General features: G+C 37.7%; 1 protein-coding gene across 4 annotated transcripts in view; it reads right to left on the reverse strand.

The window, feature by feature from the left end:
• Positions 1 to 21,129, reverse strand: part of TAF2 (TATA-box binding protein associated factor 2) — a 109,715-nt gene that overhangs the window by 25,184 nt on the left and 63,402 nt on the right. For all 4 annotated transcript variants that reach the window (XM_033203714.1, XM_033203718.1, XM_033203717.1 and 1 more), the window contains 4 exons: positions 11,908 to 12,101; positions 9,748 to 9,887; positions 6,969 to 7,038; positions 4,905 to 5,014 (listed from right to left, as the gene is read on the reverse strand). In XM_033203714.1, coding sequence (XP_033059605.1) covers positions 4,905 to 5,014; positions 6,969 to 7,038; positions 9,748 to 9,887; positions 11,908 to 12,101 — 514 coding nt within the window. The remainder of the gene's footprint in view (positions 1 to 4,904; positions 5,015 to 6,968; positions 7,039 to 9,747; positions 9,888 to 11,907; positions 12,102 to 21,129) is intronic.

The following is a 21,129-nucleotide window of genomic DNA, read 5'->3' on the forward strand; positions in this document are numbered from 1 at the left end:
CATAAGTAGAAGCTGAAACTGGATCCTTTCCTTACTCCTTATATGAAAATTAATTCAAGATGGATTAGAGACTTAAATGTTATTTAAGAATCTTAAGCAACCATGGACAAAGACCATATAATGTAAAAGATCCTTGTCTTTAAAAATGTTTACTATATTTCTGTGGAGCATTAATTTAAAAGTCGTCATGGGAATTGCAAAGAGCATTTTTGGAAACAACTTGGGAACTGTGAATATGGGCTATATACTGGGTGGGGTTTGATGATCATATTGTGGATATGTAGAATGACCTTATTCTCAGGAGTATATACTAAAGTATTTGGGAAGAGGATCATGATGCCATTTATTTTCAAATGATTCAGAAAAAAACAGGGTATAAATATAATATAAAGAAAGAGAAGGAAAGGAGATAAAGTGGTAAAATTTTAACTGGTGAATCAAGCTGAAAGTATATGATTATGCATTGTATTATTCTTTAAACTTTTAAGCTTTAAAAATTTTAAAAACAAAATGCTGAAGATAAAAATGTATATGAAAAATTAAACTACATACAGAATGGGTTAAGATATCTGACATGTGTATGAGTGAATATACACATATATAGGTCGGTGTGTGTATATATTTACAAAGCAAAAACTGTTGGAAAGATACTAGAGTACCTCCCAGAATTTAAGGCTAAGTAGAGTTACTACACACCAAGAAACACGCAGAAACCAGGCAGCCCTGAGATCTCAAAAAGTTTAAGTCTGACAGCCTTCCCTCTGGGATATGGTCACTAAAGTGATTCAGCTACCAAGAATCCTCAGTTTCTGTACCAGTCTCTCAGCTCCAAATTCCCCTAGAATATTTATTTATTTTATTTTATTTTTTTTTTGGAGACAGAGTCTCGCTCTGTAGCCCAGGCTGAAGTGCAGTGGCGCGATCTCAGCTCACTGCAAGCTCCGCCTCCCAGGTTCAGGCCATTCTCCTGCCTCAGCCTCCCGAGTAGCTGGGACTACAGGCGCCCGCCACCTTGCCCGGCTAGTTTTTTTGCATTTTTTAGTAGAGACGGGGTTTCACCGTGGCAGCCAGGATGGTCTCGATCTCCTGACCTTGTGATCCGCCCGTCTCGGCCTCCCAAAGTGCTGGGATTACAGGCTTGAGCCACTGTGCCCGGCCTCCCCTAGAATATTTCTAAAATGAGTACTAGTATTAACTGAATGGCATATGAATTTTTAAAAGTCATGAGTATCATTCTGTGTCACTCTCAAATTGATTTCAATTTTTAAAATCCTGCTTCTGTAAGTCCAAACACAATTTCTCTCTCTTGTTGAAAAGTTTCTGATTCTTCAGAATAAGAAAACAAACTAATTCTTCAAAAGTATATGATAAGATGATCCTTCTGAATAGCCATGATATTCTCTCCTATATATTTTAAATTGGTTCAGTAAATTTTGTAACTAGGTGAAGTCAATATACCTCAAATCCACTTTGTAGAAAGAGAGAAATAAATGAATATAATTACATCTGCATTGTCCACAGTTTTTGTTTCCCAGATAATGCTTATTTCAAGTGACCAGATAGCCCAGAAGCCCCAAAATGAGGAGCAGGCAGGGTTCCACTGGATTTGGGGACCTAGATGATGTTCTAGCTCCTTTTGTTATTGATGAACCCTCACTACCATTTCTTAAAACAATAACCATTAAGAATATAGCAATGTGAAAAATTCTCATGATAAAATGCTGTTTTAAAACTTTTATTTCAACTATAACTATGTAACACAACACACACACAATTATTTTTTCCTAAAGGCCAAATATACCCAAATCTTAATAGTGTTGATGTAACAGAATTATGTAATATTTCCTTTCTTTGTAGTTTTTTCAGATAAACTCTGTAACATGATTATATTACTTTTACCATTGATTATTTTTTAATCAAATAAAAGAAGGATTTCTTAGGTCAGATTCATTAATTTATCCCAAAGGTTCAGACTTGGAAAGGAAATGACAATTCTCTCTTTTCCATCTTCACTATCTACTGTCCAATGTTCTAGAAAAACATTTTTTTAACCCTCCCAATTATTCATGCCACTCCCATTGTTCATACTGTTCCATTTATAAATCTGAAAAACTGAGTAATAAACTGTTTATGACTATAGCCTCACTGATCTCACTGGTTTAGATATTGGCAGAGAATTTTAAACCAAAGCAGAACTGTACTACACTGCACACTATCAAAATTAAATACTAAACATCAGCCAGAACTTGTATTTGTATAATCAAACCTTCCAATGAGCTTCAAATGTTTTATAAAAATTGTCTCATTAATCTTGAACACATATTTTGTCCAAAACATCTTCTTTAGAAAATAATAAAAGAATTTTTCATATTTCACTATGCTTTCTTCAAATTTGTAACTTATCATGATCAAGGAATCATGTATTCTGGTTAAGAAGATATTCAATACAGCAGAGTTACTGCCACATATGAACTGTAGAATGAACCTTTATAAGTTCCTGAACTTACGTGTTAATACCCTGGGTCTAAATAGCACAAATAATAATATCTTTTAAGGTAGCCAAAGGTAGCAAATATAAAACATTATGTAAAAAGCAGCAACTAGGCCGGGCGTGGTGGCTCAAGCCTGTAATCCCAGCACTTTGGGAGGCCGAGACGGGCAGATCACGAGGTCAGGAGATAGAGACCATCCCGGCGAACACGGTGAAACCCCGTCTCTACTAAAAAATACAGAAAGTAGCCGGTCGAGGTGGCGGGCGCCTGTAGTCCCAGCTACACAGGAGGCTGAGGCAGGAGAATGGCGTAAACCCGGGAGGGGGAGCTTGCAGTGAGCTGAGATCCGGCCACTGCACTCCAGCCTGGGCGACAGAGCAAGACTCCGTTTCAAAAAAAAAAAAAAAAAAAAAAAAAGCAGCAATTATTCTTTCAGAGATTAAAGAAAACATTAGGAAAAAAATAAGCAATATTTTAGTATAGATTGGTTTTATGTGTTGTTTTCTAAAGACCTTGAGGACAAGGTTTATCCTATTTTCAATTTTATTATATTTCACATAAATATCTACTATGGTGTCTTTACTTGGTAGTATTGCACTATTATTATGAAACCGAAAAACAGAAGTTATACAACCACTTAACATCTCAATATTAGTGAACTAAGTAATAAAATAAAAGAATTAAAATTTGGTATTTAATTGTGAGTCAGTGAAGTAGCTACTAATGAGACAGGTAGGACAAGTTATTTTCCAATATTATAAAGAGCAAATAAAGTGACATACTCAAAACTTTTAAATATTTGGATAGGCCAGGTGTGGTGGCTCACGCCTGTAATCCCAGCATTTTGGGAGGCTGAGGCAGTGGATCACAAGGTCAGGAGTTTGAGACCAGCCTGGCCAACATGGTGAAATCCCATCTCTACTAAAAATATAGAAATTAGCTGGGCATGGTGGTAGGCGCCTGTAATCCCAGCAACTCGGAAGGCTGAGGCAGGACAATTGCCTGAACTTGGGAGGCGGAGGCTGCAGCAAGCTGAGATCGTGCCATTGCACTCCAGCCTGGGCAACAGAGCAAGACTGTCTCAAAAAAAAAAAAAAATTGCATAACTATCCACTGCTCTCCCACTATCTATCTGCAACAACTCTTGCTATCTTTAAGCAAAACACATTTCAGCCTAGCTTTTGATTGAATCTTTAAACCAAAACCATTATTACAATTTCAACCTATCACAGACATAAGGCACTTTTTCTTTAAATATACACATTTATAAATCAATAGAAAAGAATCAATAATTCAATTAAATAAAATGGCAAAGAATATGAATAACCTGGAAAAATAGAAATACAAATAGCTCAAATATATGAGAAGCATAACTATCATTATGCTAGTATAACATTTTTGAGTATTCAGTATGAGCCAGACACTGTGTTTTACAAATACTAATTTAATTCGATTTGAAGTAGGTATCATTATCACCTACATTTTACAAATGACAACAGTTCAGACAAATCACACAATAAATTCAACCCTTTGCAAAATGGTTCCAGAGCTAGCACTCCTAAGCACTGTTTCTTAGCTCTTGACCTCACTCAAGTAATGTAAATGAAAACTGTGACAAGGCTGGGTGCAGTGGCTCACGCCTGTAATCCCACCACTTTGAAAGGCCAAGGAGGGCGGATCACCTGAGGTCAGGAGTTTGAGACCAGCTTAGCCAACACAGTAAAACTCTGTCTCTACTAAAAATACAAAAATTAGTCAGGCATAGTGGCGCATGCCTGTAATCCCAGCTACTTAGGAGGGTGAGGCAGAAGAATCACTTGAACCTGGGAGGTGGAGGTTGCAGTGAGCTGAGATTACACCACTGCACTCCAGCCTGAGCGACCGAGTCCCTATCTCAAAAAAATAAAAATAAATTAAAAAATAAAAACTGTGATGAGATATCATGATCTCCACAGTACAGAACAATAACAGTAAGTACTTTGAAAAAATACAGTCTGTATGTTATTCTATATGCACTGACTGCCTCTGGAAGGATACACAAGAAATTGGTTACCTCTGGAAAAGGCCACTAGATGGTCAGGAAAAGACGTGAGAAGACATTTTTCACTCCTTTGTAACTTTCTGAAATAATAATAATACTTTGCAGGCTGATGTTTTTAGCACCTTAACCATTTGACACTTTCATATAAATAAATATTTTTGTTTCCTCAACCACCCTATGGAGTAAAGTGAGTATATCCTTAATAAATGTTATCACAGCCACCACTGTGAAGGTGTGATAGTCTACTTAAAAGAAAAAAAAAAACTCAACTTTTAACTTTAGTTCTAAATGCTACTGAATTGAAAACCTGTTGTAAAATCAAACTACTCTAATAATAATAATAATAAAAATTTAAATCACTGCTCTCTCACCAGAATTCATAAGTTTCCAAAGTTGATCTACCAGGGCTTCATTGCATAAGGGAGACTCCATGTTCTTAGTAAATGGTGGGTTCTTAGTCAACATGTTGAGAATCTTATGCCTGAAAGATTAAAAAAAAAATTAATTTTTTGCTGACCATTTACTGACAGATGCTATGAGTAGGAGACACCATAAATATTGAAAAATTATCTGTAGTTTCTCCTTCCTATTTTATCACTTTCTCTCTTAAATCTAGCTTTGCATTTATTTAGTTTAATTTCCAAAGACACCATGTCACATCCTGAATATTTACTACTTGTTTTTTCACTGAAACACTCTGGGGTTTGGATAAGAGAGTAATTTTAAAAAATTCTGGTGGATTTGGTCTTTCTAAAATCACCTTGCTGTGTGATGAGATATTCTAAGACCTGACTCCACATAATCCTAACCAATCTTTCCCATCCCACTTTCTAAAATGAACATTCCACTCTGCTTAGATATATGTACAATGATTGGTAAGTATAAAAATCTTAACACAGAGCAAAAAAATCTATATATAGACCAATAAGTCTATATTCGAGATAATAAAATGAACATATATGTGATTACTATAGTATATTTGTAAAACATGGAAATGTGCAGAAGTATTTTAAATATAAAGATTGTAAAAAGTTTTCCTTAAAACAAGCTGAGGTTGAGAAGAGTATCCTAATAGAGGGTAACATTTAAACTCCACTATTGGGAGTTTTTATCTCATATGAGAGGCTACCTGAACATATTATGGAGTTCTCTAAAATATAGGGCAATGCAATGAAAACAAAATTTGGAAAAGAAAACATCCACTGCTATGAGTAGAAGACACCATTAAAGGCTAGAGAAAAGAAAGGAGAAGAAACCTACTGCAGTAGTCTAGCATTTAATGAAAGCATCAACATCAGCTCTAGGACCAGGTTTGAGAAATTACTAAGAGTAATTGCAATGCTTGGATATAAGTGAGGGAGAAAGAAATTGGGTTGTAATTCTTATGGAGGTTGGCAAAACTTTAAAGAAGGTGAATTGGGGAAATTTTTACATTTAATTGATAGTAGTAAGACATCAAATTGGATTTGTAATTGAGAAAGAGATGGGAGAAAAGTGAAACTGCCAGATTGTAAATAATTTAACCCCTTTTGGCTGCAATTTAATGTCTGTAAACCTAAAAGATGTAGATTCTGTTAACATCCTCTTATGCTTTGAAATTTAAGACTGTGTAAAATAAGACTACTGAAGGGTTTTAAGAATAAAAGTGAAATGTAATTACAGAATGCAATTTACAGATAGGTAATATAAATGGGGATATAAATCTTTATGGATATTTCATATCCATATTTTCATCTTTATATACAAACACAATTCCTCTCCTTCAGGCCTCATACTCCGTTTGTAAGAGCCTATCAGTAATATAGGTAAATAACATATTTCAAAATGTGAGTTTGTTCTTTATTGCATTTTAAGTTGTTATACTTTTAATTTGCTTGATGAAGAAAAGTGAAGTTTCTGTCTGACTGCTTTCCAAGTCACCCAAATTACTCTAAATGCCAAGTAAGGTCTGCTGATAATTATTTTATTTTATTATTATTACTTTTTTTTTGGCTGAGCGCAGTGGCTCACGCCTGTAATCCTAGCACTTTGGGAGGCCCAAGGAGGTGGATAACTTGAGGCCAGGAGTTCGAGACCAGCCTGGCCAACATGGCGAAACTCCGTCTCTATTAAAAATACAAAAATTAGCCAGGTGTGGTGGTGCATGCCTGTAATCCCAGCTACCGGAGAGGCTAAAGCAGAAGAATCGCTTGAACCCGGGAGGCGGAGGTTGCAGTGAGCCGAGATCATGCCACTGCACTCCAGCCTGGGCCAGAGTGAGACTGCATCTCAAAAAAATTTATGTTGAAAATGAAATTAAAAAAGGACATGAATAAATGCAAAAGATATTCCCACATTTTCAAAAACCATAAACAAGCATTTTATGCTTAATCTGAAATTACTCAGTTCATTATAGGACTTACAAAATATCATAGTATCATAGCACATAAACTAACCTTACATAGGGTACAGGGTCATCTTGAATCATATTAAGTAGCCATTGCAGTTCTTCATAACTTCTGTCCACTGAAAATAAAAGAAAATATATTTGTTGGTAATTATACCAAATAAAATAATGAATAATGAGTGATAAGCAGGGAGTTTACATTTAATATTTAGGACTGTGCCTTAGCTGAGTTTTCAATCAGAGTTGAAAGTTATAGGTAAGCTCTTACATTTGTATGCAATGGGCCACTTTGTAAGTTTTATAAGTATCAAGCTACATATTAGAGCCAAGACATAAAGTTGCATCAAGAATATATTTTTTTACTAAAGTTCAAACCAATGGCAAGCATAACATAAAGCAAGTTGTAATTAAGAACCCTAAATTACAAATGATTAACTGGACAAAATCTGTTTAAATACAATTGTTTTCCTAGATGCCTAAATGATGGAGAGGTTTGACACTCAATGGTATCTCAACTATATTATATATAGTTTTTGCCCAAGTGGTTTCTTCCATTTAATACTAAAGAACAGTTTTACTTTTCAAGCATAATATAAAAGGCAGTTACAAAAATAGTGCTGCGAATATAGTTGACATAAAATGACTAGCTATTTCCATTCACCTTTTCAAACAGGTTTTGCTTTCATAATTTGAAAGGCTGCGTCTTCAGAATTTTATTCGCAATACTTTTCATTTCCTCCATTTTCTAACTTATCAATATTTAAATTTACAATTTAATAAAACATGAAGTCTAAACTCATAGTTCACATTTAGACATGAACAAAAGTGAAGTGTAGATTCATATTTCACAATTAAATTATATCTATTAAAGTTTAGCATTCTTTTGAAAATCCTAATATTAGCATTCTATTTCATTTCAGGTAGTACAAGTTCATAAAATCTTACTCATATTTACGAGACATTAAAAACCATTCATACATCTTGGGAAAGACTGGCAACAATGGCATATTTGGTGGATCTCAAAATTTGTCAACACAGAAATGGAGACGGATACAGGATTACATTTTCTTTCATGCCAAAAAATACATTTAACAACAAAATCACTGTTTTCATAATTATTTCTAACAGGAAAGGATATTTTAACCTTCAATAAAAAGGAAGCACAAATGACAGTCCTTTTCGAAGTTAGGTCAACACATAAGAACATACACATTATGTTGTTATTACTCTTTATTTTCTGACTGTAAACAAGTATTTCTACAGAAATTTACCAAAAATTACAAAGATTTGAGTATACTTTTCCCTACTTAAAAATGGACTAGTATCTACTGAAGAACTTCTCTCAGCCCTTCTTCTCCTTCCACAGTCACACAAAAGTTTAGCGTACTTTAAGTTTTTTACTCCTCTCATATTTTAGTGCTAGAATCTGGAATTTCAGACTTAGATTACATTTACATGTTTCCTCTATTTTCATAATTTTTTAAAATTATTTTTGAAATACACATTAAATTTTACAACCAGTTTAACAAATATTGAGGCTTAAGTATTTGACAGGCATAGTTATTCATCACCAGTTCTTTCATTTCACATTTTCACTAGTCTTGAGTTATTATTCTGACTCACATCCAGGTCAGCTGAAAATTATCTTTGGGAGTTATGTTTTTAAGAATGTTACATAAGAGATGCAGTTCTAATTCTCCAAGGCTACATGAGCAACACAACTTTGGCAAGGCAGAAAATCTTGGGGCATAATTTTCCCTAATAATGACATAGCCATTTGTTCACTGTCTTTTGATTCTTCATATTCTAAAGAATTCAGAGGCCATACTATTCTTTTGCCTTGTAAAATAATCTGGTTCTGATAGTCCTAGAAACTCACACATTTGATACACATCACACATCTGATAGTCCTAGAAACTCACAGTCGCCCGGGCTGGAGTGCAGTGGCAGGATCTCAGCTCACTGCAAGCTCCGCCTCCCGGGTTTACGCCATTCTCCTGCCTCAGCCTCCCGAGTAGCTGGGACTACAGGCACCGGCCACCTCGCCCGGCTAGTTTTTTTTTTGTATTTTTTAGTAGGGACGGGGTTTCACCATGTTAGCCAGGATGGTCTCGATCTCCTGACCTTGTGATCCGCCCGTCTCGGCCTCCCAAAGTGCTGGGATTACAGGCTTGAGCCACCGCGCCCGGCCTCCCTTAGCCTTAAAAATTAAAATTTCATCAGAAACTACTGTAGGTCTGCTTCATTTACACAGTCCCAGAGTATTCTGTTATTTCTTGGATTACTGCTTGTCTTCCACCTGCTCTATTCTTCATGACTTTTTAACATTTCCATCTCTGTATCTTTCTCCCCTAAATTAAAAAAAAAAAAAAAAATGTATATTCTTCTCTTGGCAATTTTTTGGCCTTACGTTTTTTCCATATTCATGATGCCTTGCCTAATTCCCCTACTGAAGTTTGTGTTTATGTCTAATTCTCTACTTTCACAGACACAAATTTTTACACAGGTGTGAGATGTTTTCTTGAATCCTTCATAGAAATTTCCCCAAAATCTTCTATTTCCTAAAATAACATCCAATTAAAGCTACAGGATGAACACTGACTTCTTGGAAAGGCTAAAGATGCCTATAATTTTATTCCTTTCCCTCATTTATTAACTCTTATGTGAATTCTACATTTATCAAAGATGATTTCTAAATCACTGAGTCAAGAATTTAAAATTAAAATAACTGTATTGTACTATTATGAAAACCCCAATAACTAACACAGGCTTTAAAAAGTAAATATTTCTTTCTAAAATGATAAGAGCATGTATTTCTAAAGTATTACCTTTAGTATAATCAACAACTGCTTCCAAAGCTGCTATCCTAATGTCCACAAAGTGGCCATATTCAGCATAAGATTTAAAAAGAGCTGGATCACTTGGCACATGTCCGTTTTTCTGAAGTACCCGTATGGCTCTCAAACAACTAGGGGAAAAAATACGTTATGTTAACTACTTTCACTGAGGTATTATGAATCAGTTTGTTTCCGAGGCATTAGAAATTCCTTTATGGCAATCAATTTAAAAACTGATGTGATTTTAATCCACCTTCAATTTTGTAATAGAGTCACATGCCACATAAAAGACATCTTAGTCAATGATGAACTGCATATACAATGGTAGTCTAGTAAGCTAAAATTAATTTATCACTGAAGAAAAAATGTTTTTAATACATTTAGTGTAGTCTAAGTCCACAGTGTTTATTATGTCCACTGTAGTGTACAATAATAATGTCCTACACCTTCACATTCACTCACTACTCACTCACTGATAAACCCACAGCAGCTTCCAGGCCTGCAAACTCCATTTATCTTATAATAAATGTCCTATACAGGGGTACCATTTATTATATTTTATACCATATTTTTACCATACCTTTCGCATGTTTGGATATGTTTAAATATATAAGTACTTATTGGCCAGGCGCGGTGGCTCAAGCCTGTAATCCCAGCACTTTGGGAGGCCGAGACGGGTGGATCACGAGGTCAGGAGATCGAGACCCTCCTGGCTAACACGGTGAAACCACGTCTCTACTAAAAAAATACAAAAAAAAAAACTAGCCGGGCGAGGTGGCGGGCGCCTGTAGTCCCAGCTACTCCGGAGGCTGAGGCAGGAGAATAGCGTGAACCCGGGAGGCGGAGCTTGCAGTGAGCTGAGATCCGGCCACTGCACTCCAGCCTGGGCGACAGAGCAAGACTCCGTCTCAAAAAAAAAAAAAAAAAATATATATATATATATATAAGTACTTACTATTGTGTTATCAATTACCTACAGTAGTCAGTATAGTAACATGCTATACAGCTTTATAGCCTAACAGCAACAGAGCAATAGGCTATACCATAAAGCCTAGGTATACAGCAGGCTACACCATTTGGTTTGTGTAAATATACTCTATGACATTTGCATAAACAACAAAATTGCCTAATGACTCATTTCTCAGAACATATGCCTGTTGTTAAGTGACATATAATAAATTTTTGCAATGATAAAAATTCAAAATTAATATCTAAATTCTGTTAAAAGAAAACAAATTCCAGCTGGGTGTGGTGGCTCACGACTGTAATCCCAGCACTTTGGGAGGCCAAGGTGGGTGGATCACCTGAGGTCGGAAGTTCGAGACCAACCTGACTAACACGGTGAAACCCCGTCTCTACTGAAAATACAAAAATTAGCCAGGCATGGTAGTGCATGGCTGTAATCCCAGCTATTCGGAAGGCTGAGGCAGGAGAATCACTTGAACACGGGAGGCGGAGGTTGTGGTGAGCCATTGCACTCTAGCCTGGGGAACAAGAGAAAAATTCGGTCTCAAAAAAAAAAGAAAAAGAAAAAGAAAAAGAAAAAGAAAAAAGAAAACAAATTCCCAAACTCAAAGTTACAAGTGTCATTATACTTGTAAAAGGAATAGTTTTCAGAAAAAGAAGTATTTAGCATAAAATATAATTTAAATATTTTCTCCAAATGTTTTAGTAATATATTCGCTATATGGAAAGTTAAAATTGTTTATGTTTGAATCAACTTTTAGCAAACTCTTAAATTGGCAGAACTTCTTGACAGCCATACAAAGCTGGTAAAAGTAAAAAGTCATCTTTAAAAAAGGCTAACAATAGAGAATGTTTATACAAAATCCAATGGGAGAAAAAGAGTATGCAGACATCAAAGCAATGTTTATGAAGAATTTGTGATGACATGAGAAAATATTTATGATATAAACAATACAAAAACTACATATACAGTATAATCTCAAGTAATTAAAAATTTATGTAATTAAACAGAGAAAAAATTTAGAAGGACATTCTCCAAATACTAATAATTTATCTGTGGGTGGAGAATCATACAGAATTTTAGTTTTCTCCTTTTACTTTACTGTATTTCCCAATTTTCTACAATGAAAATAAATTTCTTTTATAGTTATAAGAGTAAGTTTAAAGTAAGGAATTTAGTCATACCTGACAGTGATGGTATGTCTGTAACTCGGAAGAAGTTTTTCCATATTCAAAAATCTGGTGATTTCTTCAAGAATGAGTCGCACATCAGGATTTAAGTTATCCAAAGTTCTAACTTCATTATTCACACTGACTGCAGGTGTGACAGAGTTGGCTAGGGCATCAATCATTTCTGCACGATAATAGTTATCTGAAAACTAGGCCAAAGAAAAATTAAGCAAAGACAACAAAATTAACTCTTCTGATCAAAATTAACAAAATAAAATTTGTACAATTATATTTTAGATAAAATAAAATTTTTCCCAAAACACAAGCAAGTCCTCTGGTAAATACTCAACTCCACCCTTTGCATACGGTCACTTTGAAAACAGTGAAAGAGATTCACTATAATGATACATTAGCTTACTGAATAACTACTCACTACTTCTCAGGTACTCTTATAGTAACTTAGCCAGATACTTCTAAAAGGAGACTACAGTATTGCTATAACACAGTTTCAAATTCGATGCTATACTTTAACATATTAACACACAAGCAATGATCATCAGATATTTGAAGGAAGCATCAAAATAAAAATAGACACCAGAACAAAGACCAAAAAAAAAAAAAAAAACCCAAAAACAAAAAACAAAAAACCAACATGGAAGAAACAGAGAATGCAAGGAAAAGAAAACCAGTAGGGAACAAAAAAATTTAAAAACTATCAATATTGTCTGAGAAATAATCAATTAAGGTATGCCTTCCAATAGCATAACATTATTTTAAAAAGAAAGAAACATGCAGGAAATAAGGATCAAAATTAAATTGGAATATAAAATAGAAAACAAAATCCCAAAGTTTTCAGCAAAAAAAGAGATAGAAAATAGGAGGGAAAGCATAAGGAAACTGGAGGGTTAATGTAGGAGTTCTAGCTAGAGAAGCAGAAAAGAGAAGGAAGCCATTTAAAAAAAAAGCAAATCCTAATCTATATGGCAGTCAATTCTCACAGAAGCAATTTATTGAAAAGTGACCTGGATGTGGCTTGATTTATACTCAGCAAATCAGATGCTGTGGACTGGGAAATTCAACATGGAGCAAGCAAATGAATTCTATCAGCATGCTGAAAATATTTTGTGCTAACATCAACTGCCAAGGGACTGGAAGAAGAATACCTGCCCCCTTTTGAATTCTACTGTGGAGGCAGAAGCTCACGTTGACACACATATTGCACAGTCCCTAAACATTTTTATGTTCAAATACGGGGCAGGCAAAAAAAGAAGGCACATACAAATAAACAACACCAAAGAAAAAATACCCCAAAAGTATTCACTATAAAGTTTTGCTTTCAGACCACTATAATGATTGAAATTTTAATTTCTATAGCTTCAGTTTACTGGAGCCACAGAAAACAATCATGTGACTTTGGGTAACTCTCTTAACTTTTATAAGCCTCAATCTTCTCACATGAAAACTGGGACAATAACAGCATTTAAGGCTGGAAGTGCTGGCTCACATCTGTAATCCCAGCACTTTGGGAGGCAGAGGTAGGTGGAACACTTAAGGTCAGGAGTTAGAGACCAGCCTGGCCAACAGAGTGAAACCCCATCTCTACTAAAAATACAAAAATTAGCCAGGTGTGGTGGCAGGCACCTGTAGTCCCAGCTACTCGGGAGGCTGAGGCATGGGAATCATTTGAACCCAGGAGACAGAGGTTGTAGTGAGCCGAGATTGCACCACTGTACTCCAGCCTGGGTGACAGAGCAAGACTCCACGTCAAGTGAGCCGAGACTGCGCCACCGTACTCCAGCCTGGGTGACAGAGCAAGACTCTGTCTCAAAAAATAATAATAATAGGCCAGGTGTGGTGGCTCACACCTGTAATCTCAGCACTTTGGGAGACTGAGGCAGGCAGATCACATCAGGAGTTTGAGACCAGCCTGATCAACATGGTGAAACTCCATCTCTACTAAATACAAAAATTAGCAGGGTGTGGTAGCACATGCCTGTAATCCCAGATACTTGGGAGGCTGAGGCAGGAGAATTGCTTGAACCCAAGAGGCGGAGGTTGCAGTGAGCCAAGATTGCACCACTGCACTCCAGCCTGGGCAGCAGAGCAAGACTCTGTCTCAAAATAATTAAAATAAAATAAATAAATAAATAAACATACTATTTATTTCAGCGGTCTGGTGGGGATATTAGATCATCTATGTTTTGGCATAAGGCACGGAACACACAAGAACTTAGTTATTATTAGTGTTACCTATTGTAGTTATTATTTGCATTTATGCTATCCTTAGTATTCTGAGGTACTAAGTCATATAAAACTACTTAATTTACAGCATCTGACTATAAAAACTGATAAGCCTTCTTTTCAAAATGAAAACATAATGAGCCTTATGTGGTTCCACAACAATAATGAAGTATAAAATTTAATAATATACCAGTATGTGCCACACAAAATCATAAATGATGACAAGCATAATTGCATGCTGTAAGGTAACATGGTAATACTAAAAACATCACCACACAAATGGGTGGCAGGGCCTTACAGCACAATTCCCAGATTATATTCCCTGTGTAATTTTAGACTCTCAATTTCTGTGTCTTACTTTTGTCAAACAAGGGTTGACAAACACTTTCAACCACAGGAATAGGCACATTTCAAAGAATTTAAGGTGAGTAAAATCACTATACAAATTAGAAAGCAGTATAAAGGAATTAAATTATATAAACACTCCCCCCCAAAAAAATGACATAATGTGTAAAACATTTTCCTTTTCCATTTGAATATAATGTGATTTGCCACCATCCTAAATTCTGATTTCTTCAAGTAAAAGAAATTCAAGTGTAGGGGAAAAAAGGAACACTAAAAATTAAGGCCAAAATAAACTAGCAGACTAGGAAGGAAAGAATCTTACCAAAATGTTTTTAATTAATGTTTTTATTTTAAAAATACATATTTTAAATCCAGAAGGCAGAAGGTCAGGTGTAACAGTTCTCAAAGGAAATAAAACATCTGGTTATTGAGAGGAAATTTAAATCTAATTTATCTCCATTGTTGTGTTTTTGTTTTTGCTATTATACAATGTAATAAGTTCTGTGGGCTTTCTGATTAAAGGAGATAAATACTTCCTAAATAGTAGCCAGATAACGATTGAGAAAGTGACTGTGACACACAGACACAACTAAATGAATACATAAATATAGGTATCTAGTACTTGTTAAGTGTTCTGGAGGCACAGAGATAAGATGACTTCTTCAAGACAACAACTATTTTATTTGCAAGCAAAATAGAAAACAGGAGTAAGAAGACAGGAAAAGTAATCAAATTGTTCCAGGAGTGAAGACAACGAAACAAAATGAAACAATGCATCCTATCAGGAGGATATACTGATCTTAGAAAAATAAGGAGTTTTTCAATAGGTAGAGGAAGGAGAAAGGTGCCCTTGGGTTAAGGAGACAACATTAACAAAAGCACAAGAGGCATGAAAATGCAGTGTGTTAAAGGAAGAGAAGTTACTGATGCAACTTCACAGAAAAGATGTGCAAAGCTGGAGAGGTGGACTGGGACCACCAACATTCAAAATGTTTTTGAATGCCATGCATAAATTTACTTATAAGCACTGCAGAGTCTTTGAAGATTTTTAAGGAGGGAATTTTTATAAGGCGGAAACTCAGGTGAGCTCCATTACAAAGATTACTCTGGCTTAACTACAACAATATTTTAAGAGGAAAGGTATTGGGATATTAAGCTGGGAATGCTGATAATGTTGCAGTTGCTAATGATAGGCAACATAACTGGAGGGATTCTTGTAAGTGCTTTATATATATTATCTTGTGTAATCTCCATAAAAACCTTATGAGATAGAGGTACTATTAATAACACCCTTTTTCTTAACAGATGAAGAAACTAAGACACTGAGATTAAGTAATTTGCTCAAGATGACACAGTTTTTTCTGGAGCCCAGAGAAGAACAAAGGCCTGAACTAGGACACTGAAATAGAAAAGATGATGCAGGTATCACAGCTGCTGAAAGGAAGAATCAAGTCTTATGCTTGGTGATATACACTACAACTATGATATTACATTCAATTTAACTTCACAAATAAATTCATTTTTACAACTTTATCTCAGCTCACCTACTTAGTGATTTAGGAATCTGTTGTAATAAACGACTTATATATTTCTTAATATTATCCCCACACATCAGTGGTTCTCAACACAATTCTGCCCCTCAGACTTTCTGGCAATATCTAGAGAGATTTCTGGATATCATAACTGAGGTAAGGGGTGCTATGAGCGTTTAATGGGTACAGGCCAGGGATACTGCTAAACATGCTGCTGGGTACAGGGCACCACCACAACAAAGAATTATCCAACCCGAAATGTTACAAGTGCCATGGCTGAGAAAACCTGTTAGACATGAAAGGGTATGAATATTTTACATCATAAAGCATGAATAAGGCTGGATAGTCTATGGAAGTTTTGCTTACCAGTGAAGACTTACGGTGGCTCATACCTGTGATCCCAGGACTTTGGGAGACTGAGGTGGGTGGATCACTTGAGGTCAGGAGTTCGAGACTACCCTGGCCAATATAGTGAAACCCCCATCTCCACTAAACATACAAAAATTAGCTGAGTGTGGTGGTAGATGCCTATAATCCCAGCTACTCGGGAGGCTAAGGCAGGAGAATCGCTTGAACCCAGGAGTCAGAGGTTGCTGTGGGCTAAGATCGTACCACTGCACTCCAGCCTGGGCAACAAAGCAAGACTCTCTCTCAAAATAATAACAAAAAAGTTGCTGATGGAAGATACATGATATATGTAGGTATATAGTAACCTCTTCTGGAAAAGTATATAAATAGGGTAGAGAAGAGCTCTCAGAATCATTTAAAAAAGTGTTACACATGCTTTCTGATTTACACGCATACACACATGTGCACACACCTGCATATATCTTCTGGTTCAGTAAGCCTCCACAAATTTAATTCATATGAGACAGAACTGACAGCCACTGACAACAGGGGGATATAGGACTACCTTCCAATCTCATCAATTCTTATAATGTGATTGATAAAACTTTGTGGAGGAAAAGTATCTAAAATGAAATAAAAATATAGAAAGTGATATAAAATATTAACACTGAGGTTCTGGTTCAAGATGGTTGGTTAGAAGCAACTACTGGGAGCCTCTCTCACAGACAGGAATCGAAGTAGCAAGTAAATATGAACATTTCAACTATTATCATCTTAAGAGGGCATGCTGGAATTCATCAGAGAAGCAATGGGAATCATGGAACAGAGGAGAGCAAAGCGTGGCAGCCAGCTGAACCAGGGCAAGTGTGGAGCTGGAAGAAGCTCCCTGATGTGGGGAAAGGATGAGTGAGTGAGAGATCCCTGGGGTTCCACACTTCTACTAAGAACTTTTACAATCCTAGCCACAGGGAGCCAAGTCCTCTTGGCCCCTCAGGCCTCCAGTCTAATACAGAGAGCTGCCTGGAGACTGTAGAGAGACTGCTGGAGTCTACGTGGAATCCCACAGGCTTTGGTCCTTGAGCAGTCAGGTGCCAGCTGCTACTGCCCCACCAGGGAAGGAGCAGGCAAGCCCAGCATTTTCACACAACCCAAAGACAGATACGGCAGCACAGCAGAGAGGAGCAGGCAGAAAGTCTGCTTCAGCTACTCTTTGCTAAACAGGTCCCCACTTCTTCAGCGCTGGGTCCAGAGCACAGTCGCCCTGCCGCTGCATGTATATTTTGGCTGTGGTCCAGTGTTGTGAGAGCCAAGCCCCAAGAAGCCAGGGACCTGCCCTTTGGCTCCTGCCACAGCAGTTGTCACCACCATAGGCCACCACAGATGCCACACTGCCACCTCAAGGCCAGGGAGAGAGGGGGAGGCTGAGCATGTTTGCATGTCCCCAGCAGCGAAATACACCACCACTCCTACAAAAGGGAAGTGCAAGCAGGTCACGTATCCCACAGCAGCCAGCCTCCATTGCTCCAGCTGAGGGAGTCCGCCTTCCTCAGCGAAAGAACAGCAGCATGGCCACCCTGCTCCCACCCAACCGTTTCAGCTGCCAGCTGGAGCCCTTCTGAGAGCTCATGCTGACAGGCCTGTGATCAACCCTGGGGTTCCCACCGCCTGCGTATTCTGCCACCAACTCAGCTGTTACTGCCTGAGGATTCCCATACAATACCATCGAGCAGGCCATTTACAGGCTCTGGGCTTGGAGGTTTGCCTTGTCCAGTCCACTACCTCCAGCTTTGTACCCCTTTAACATGAAGGTGCACCACTAACTTTTCTCCTCCTTTAACACACTGCATTTTCATGCCTCTTGTACTTTTGTTAATGTGTTCTTAACCCCAGGGCACCTTTCTCCTTCCTCTACCTATTGAAAAACTCCTTATTTTTTCCTCTTGGTATTGATTTCTAATTTTATTCCACTGTGGTCTGAGAAGATACTTGATATGATTTTGATTTTTTTGAATGTACTGAGATCTGCTTTCTGGCCAAGCATATGGTCAATTTGGGGGAATGTTCCACGTACAGAGGAGAAATACATATTCTGCAGGTGTTGGATAGAATAATCTATACATGTCTATTAGGTCCATCCAGTCTGGGCTTAGGCTGACCCAGTCAGCTGACAGCACCACAGCTGACACCCACCTGCTTGTGCCAAAAGATGGAGCCCTTTCCCCTCTCTGCTCAAAGCAGCAGCAATACCACACTGGAGAACAGGCAAGCCACAAAGCTGTCTGTATGGGGCTGAGTGAGGAGTTCCAGCATGAAACCACTCCAGCGGAGAGCAGGGGGAGAGGTGTCTTCTGCAATTCTCACTTATACTATGGCCTGGAGACAGATGACAGTGTGTATCTGCATGGAGGGTTATGAGCCCCAGAACAAGAGTGTGACAGGGAAAGAGATCACGTTCCTGCCTAAGACTTGGAGCTGGTGCAGCCCTCCCGCAGAGACTTCAGTGCATTCACTAAGCTTCACCAGCCACCCCCATCAGGGCTGAAACAAAAAAAGAGTACCACACAGTAAACAAACATCAAGTACACACCCATCTGCTTTTACCACAGCTGGCTCTTACCTGTAAGCACCACCTACTGGCTTGTAGGCTGAACTGCATAACCCAATACAATAGAAACCCAGTCAAAAGAAAATACCCTACCCAATATACTCTACAGTCGCACCCTCAAGGTGGGAGGGGAGAGGGAGTCCCATCCAAACGAAAGTAAATTCAAAAATCGAAGTGACAACAGCTACAGATGAGAAGGAATGAGCACAACTCCAGTATCAAGAAGAAACAGAATATTGTGACACACTAGCTCTCTTATGAGTGGATCCTAACCTAAATGAAAACTTTGAAATGACGGATAAAGAATTCAAAATATGGATTGCAAGGAAGCCCAATGAGACGCAAGAGAAAGTTGAAAACCAACACAAAGAAACTAGAAAAACAATTCAGGAGATGAAAGACCAGATAGATGTATTTTTTAAAAAGCAACAAACAGAACTTCTGGAAATGAAAAATTCACCTAAAGAATTTCAAAACACAGGTGAAAGCTTTAACAACATACTAGACCAAGCAGAAGAAAGAATTTCAGAGTTTGAAGACTGGTCTTTTGAATTAATCCAGTCAAAACTTTTTTATTTTTTATTTTTATTTTTTGAGACATAGTCTTGCTCTTGTCCCCAAGCTAGAGTGCAATGGTGCCATCTCGGTTCACTGCAACCTCCACCTCCTGGGTTCAAGCGATTCTCCTGCCTCAGCCTCGCAAGTAGCTGGGACTACAGGCACGTGCCACCATGCCCAGCTAATTTTTTGTACTTTTAGTAGAGACGGGGTATCACCGTGTTAGCCAGGATGGTCTCTGTCTCCTGACCTAGTGATCCACCCATCTCGGCCTCTCCAAGTGCTGGGACTACAAGCATGAGCCACTGCACCCAGCCCCCAATTTTTTTTTTAATGAACAAAGTCTTCAAGAAATATGGAATACATAAAGTGACCAAATCTATAACTTATAGGCATTCCTGGGGTAGAAAAAAAAAGTAGTAAGTTTAGAAAGCATATTTGAGGAACTAATTCAGGAAAATTTCCCCAATCTCACTACAGTGATAGATATCCAGACAAGAAATCCAGATAACAACTGGGAGATAATGAAATAAGACAAATCTCACAAGACCATATGGGGCCAGACCACCCAAGGTCAACTTAAAAGAACAAATCTTAAAAGCAGCTAGAGAGAAGTGTCAAATCACCTATAAAGGAAATCCCATCAGACTTCTCAGCAGAAACCTTATAAACTGGAAGAGATTGGGGATCTATTTTTCACTTCTTTAAAGAAAAAAGATGCCAGCCAAGAGTGTGATATCCTGCCAAACCAAGCTTCATAAATGAAGGAAAAATAAAGTCTTTCCCAGACAAGCAAATCAAGGGGAATTCATCACCACTAGACCAGACCTATAATAAATGCTCAAAGGAGTTCTAAACATAGAAATGAAAGGATGATGCTCACCAACATAAAAGCACATGCAAGCAGAAAGCTCACAGATCCTATAATTACACAATTAAGACTCCAAGGCAACTACCTACAACAGTATGACAAGAAGAAAACCTCACATTTCAATATTAACTTTGAACAGAAATGGCATAAATGTTCCACTTAAAAAATATAGAGTGGCTGGGTACAGTGGCTCAAGCCTGTAATCCCACCACTTTGGGAGACTGAGGGCTGATTGCCTGAGCTCAGGAGTTCCAGACCAGCCTGGGCAACATGGTGAAACCCTGTCTCTACTAAAATACAAAAAATTAGCTGGGCGTGGCAGTATGCGCCTGTAGTCCCCGCTACCCAGGAGGCTGCGGCAGGAGAAATGCTTGAACCTGGGAGGTGGAGGTTGCAGTGCGCTGAGATCACGCCACTGCGCTCCAGCCTGGGCGACAGAGCGAGACTCTGTCTCTTAAAAAAAAAAAAAAAAGATACACAATGGCATGCTGGATAAAAAACAAGCAAGACACTACTACCTATTGCCTAGAAGAGACCCCCTTAATGACAAAAGACACCTACAGACTCAAAATAAAGGGATGGAAAAAGATATACTATGCAAATGAAAAATAAAAGCGAGCAGGAGTAGCCATTCTTTTTTTTTGAGACAGGTTCTCGCTCTGTCTCCCAGGATGGAGTGCTGTGGTGCAACCTCGGCTCACTACAACCTCCCTGTCCTGGGTTCAAGTGATTCTCCT

The sequence above is a fragment of the Trachypithecus francoisi genome, unplaced genomic scaffold (genome assembly GCF_009764315.1).
Source record: "Trachypithecus francoisi isolate TF-2019V2 unplaced genomic scaffold, Tfra_2.0 Lachesis_group7, whole genome shotgun sequence".
Lineage (NCBI taxonomy): Eukaryota > Metazoa > Chordata > Mammalia > Primates > Cercopithecidae > Trachypithecus > Trachypithecus francoisi.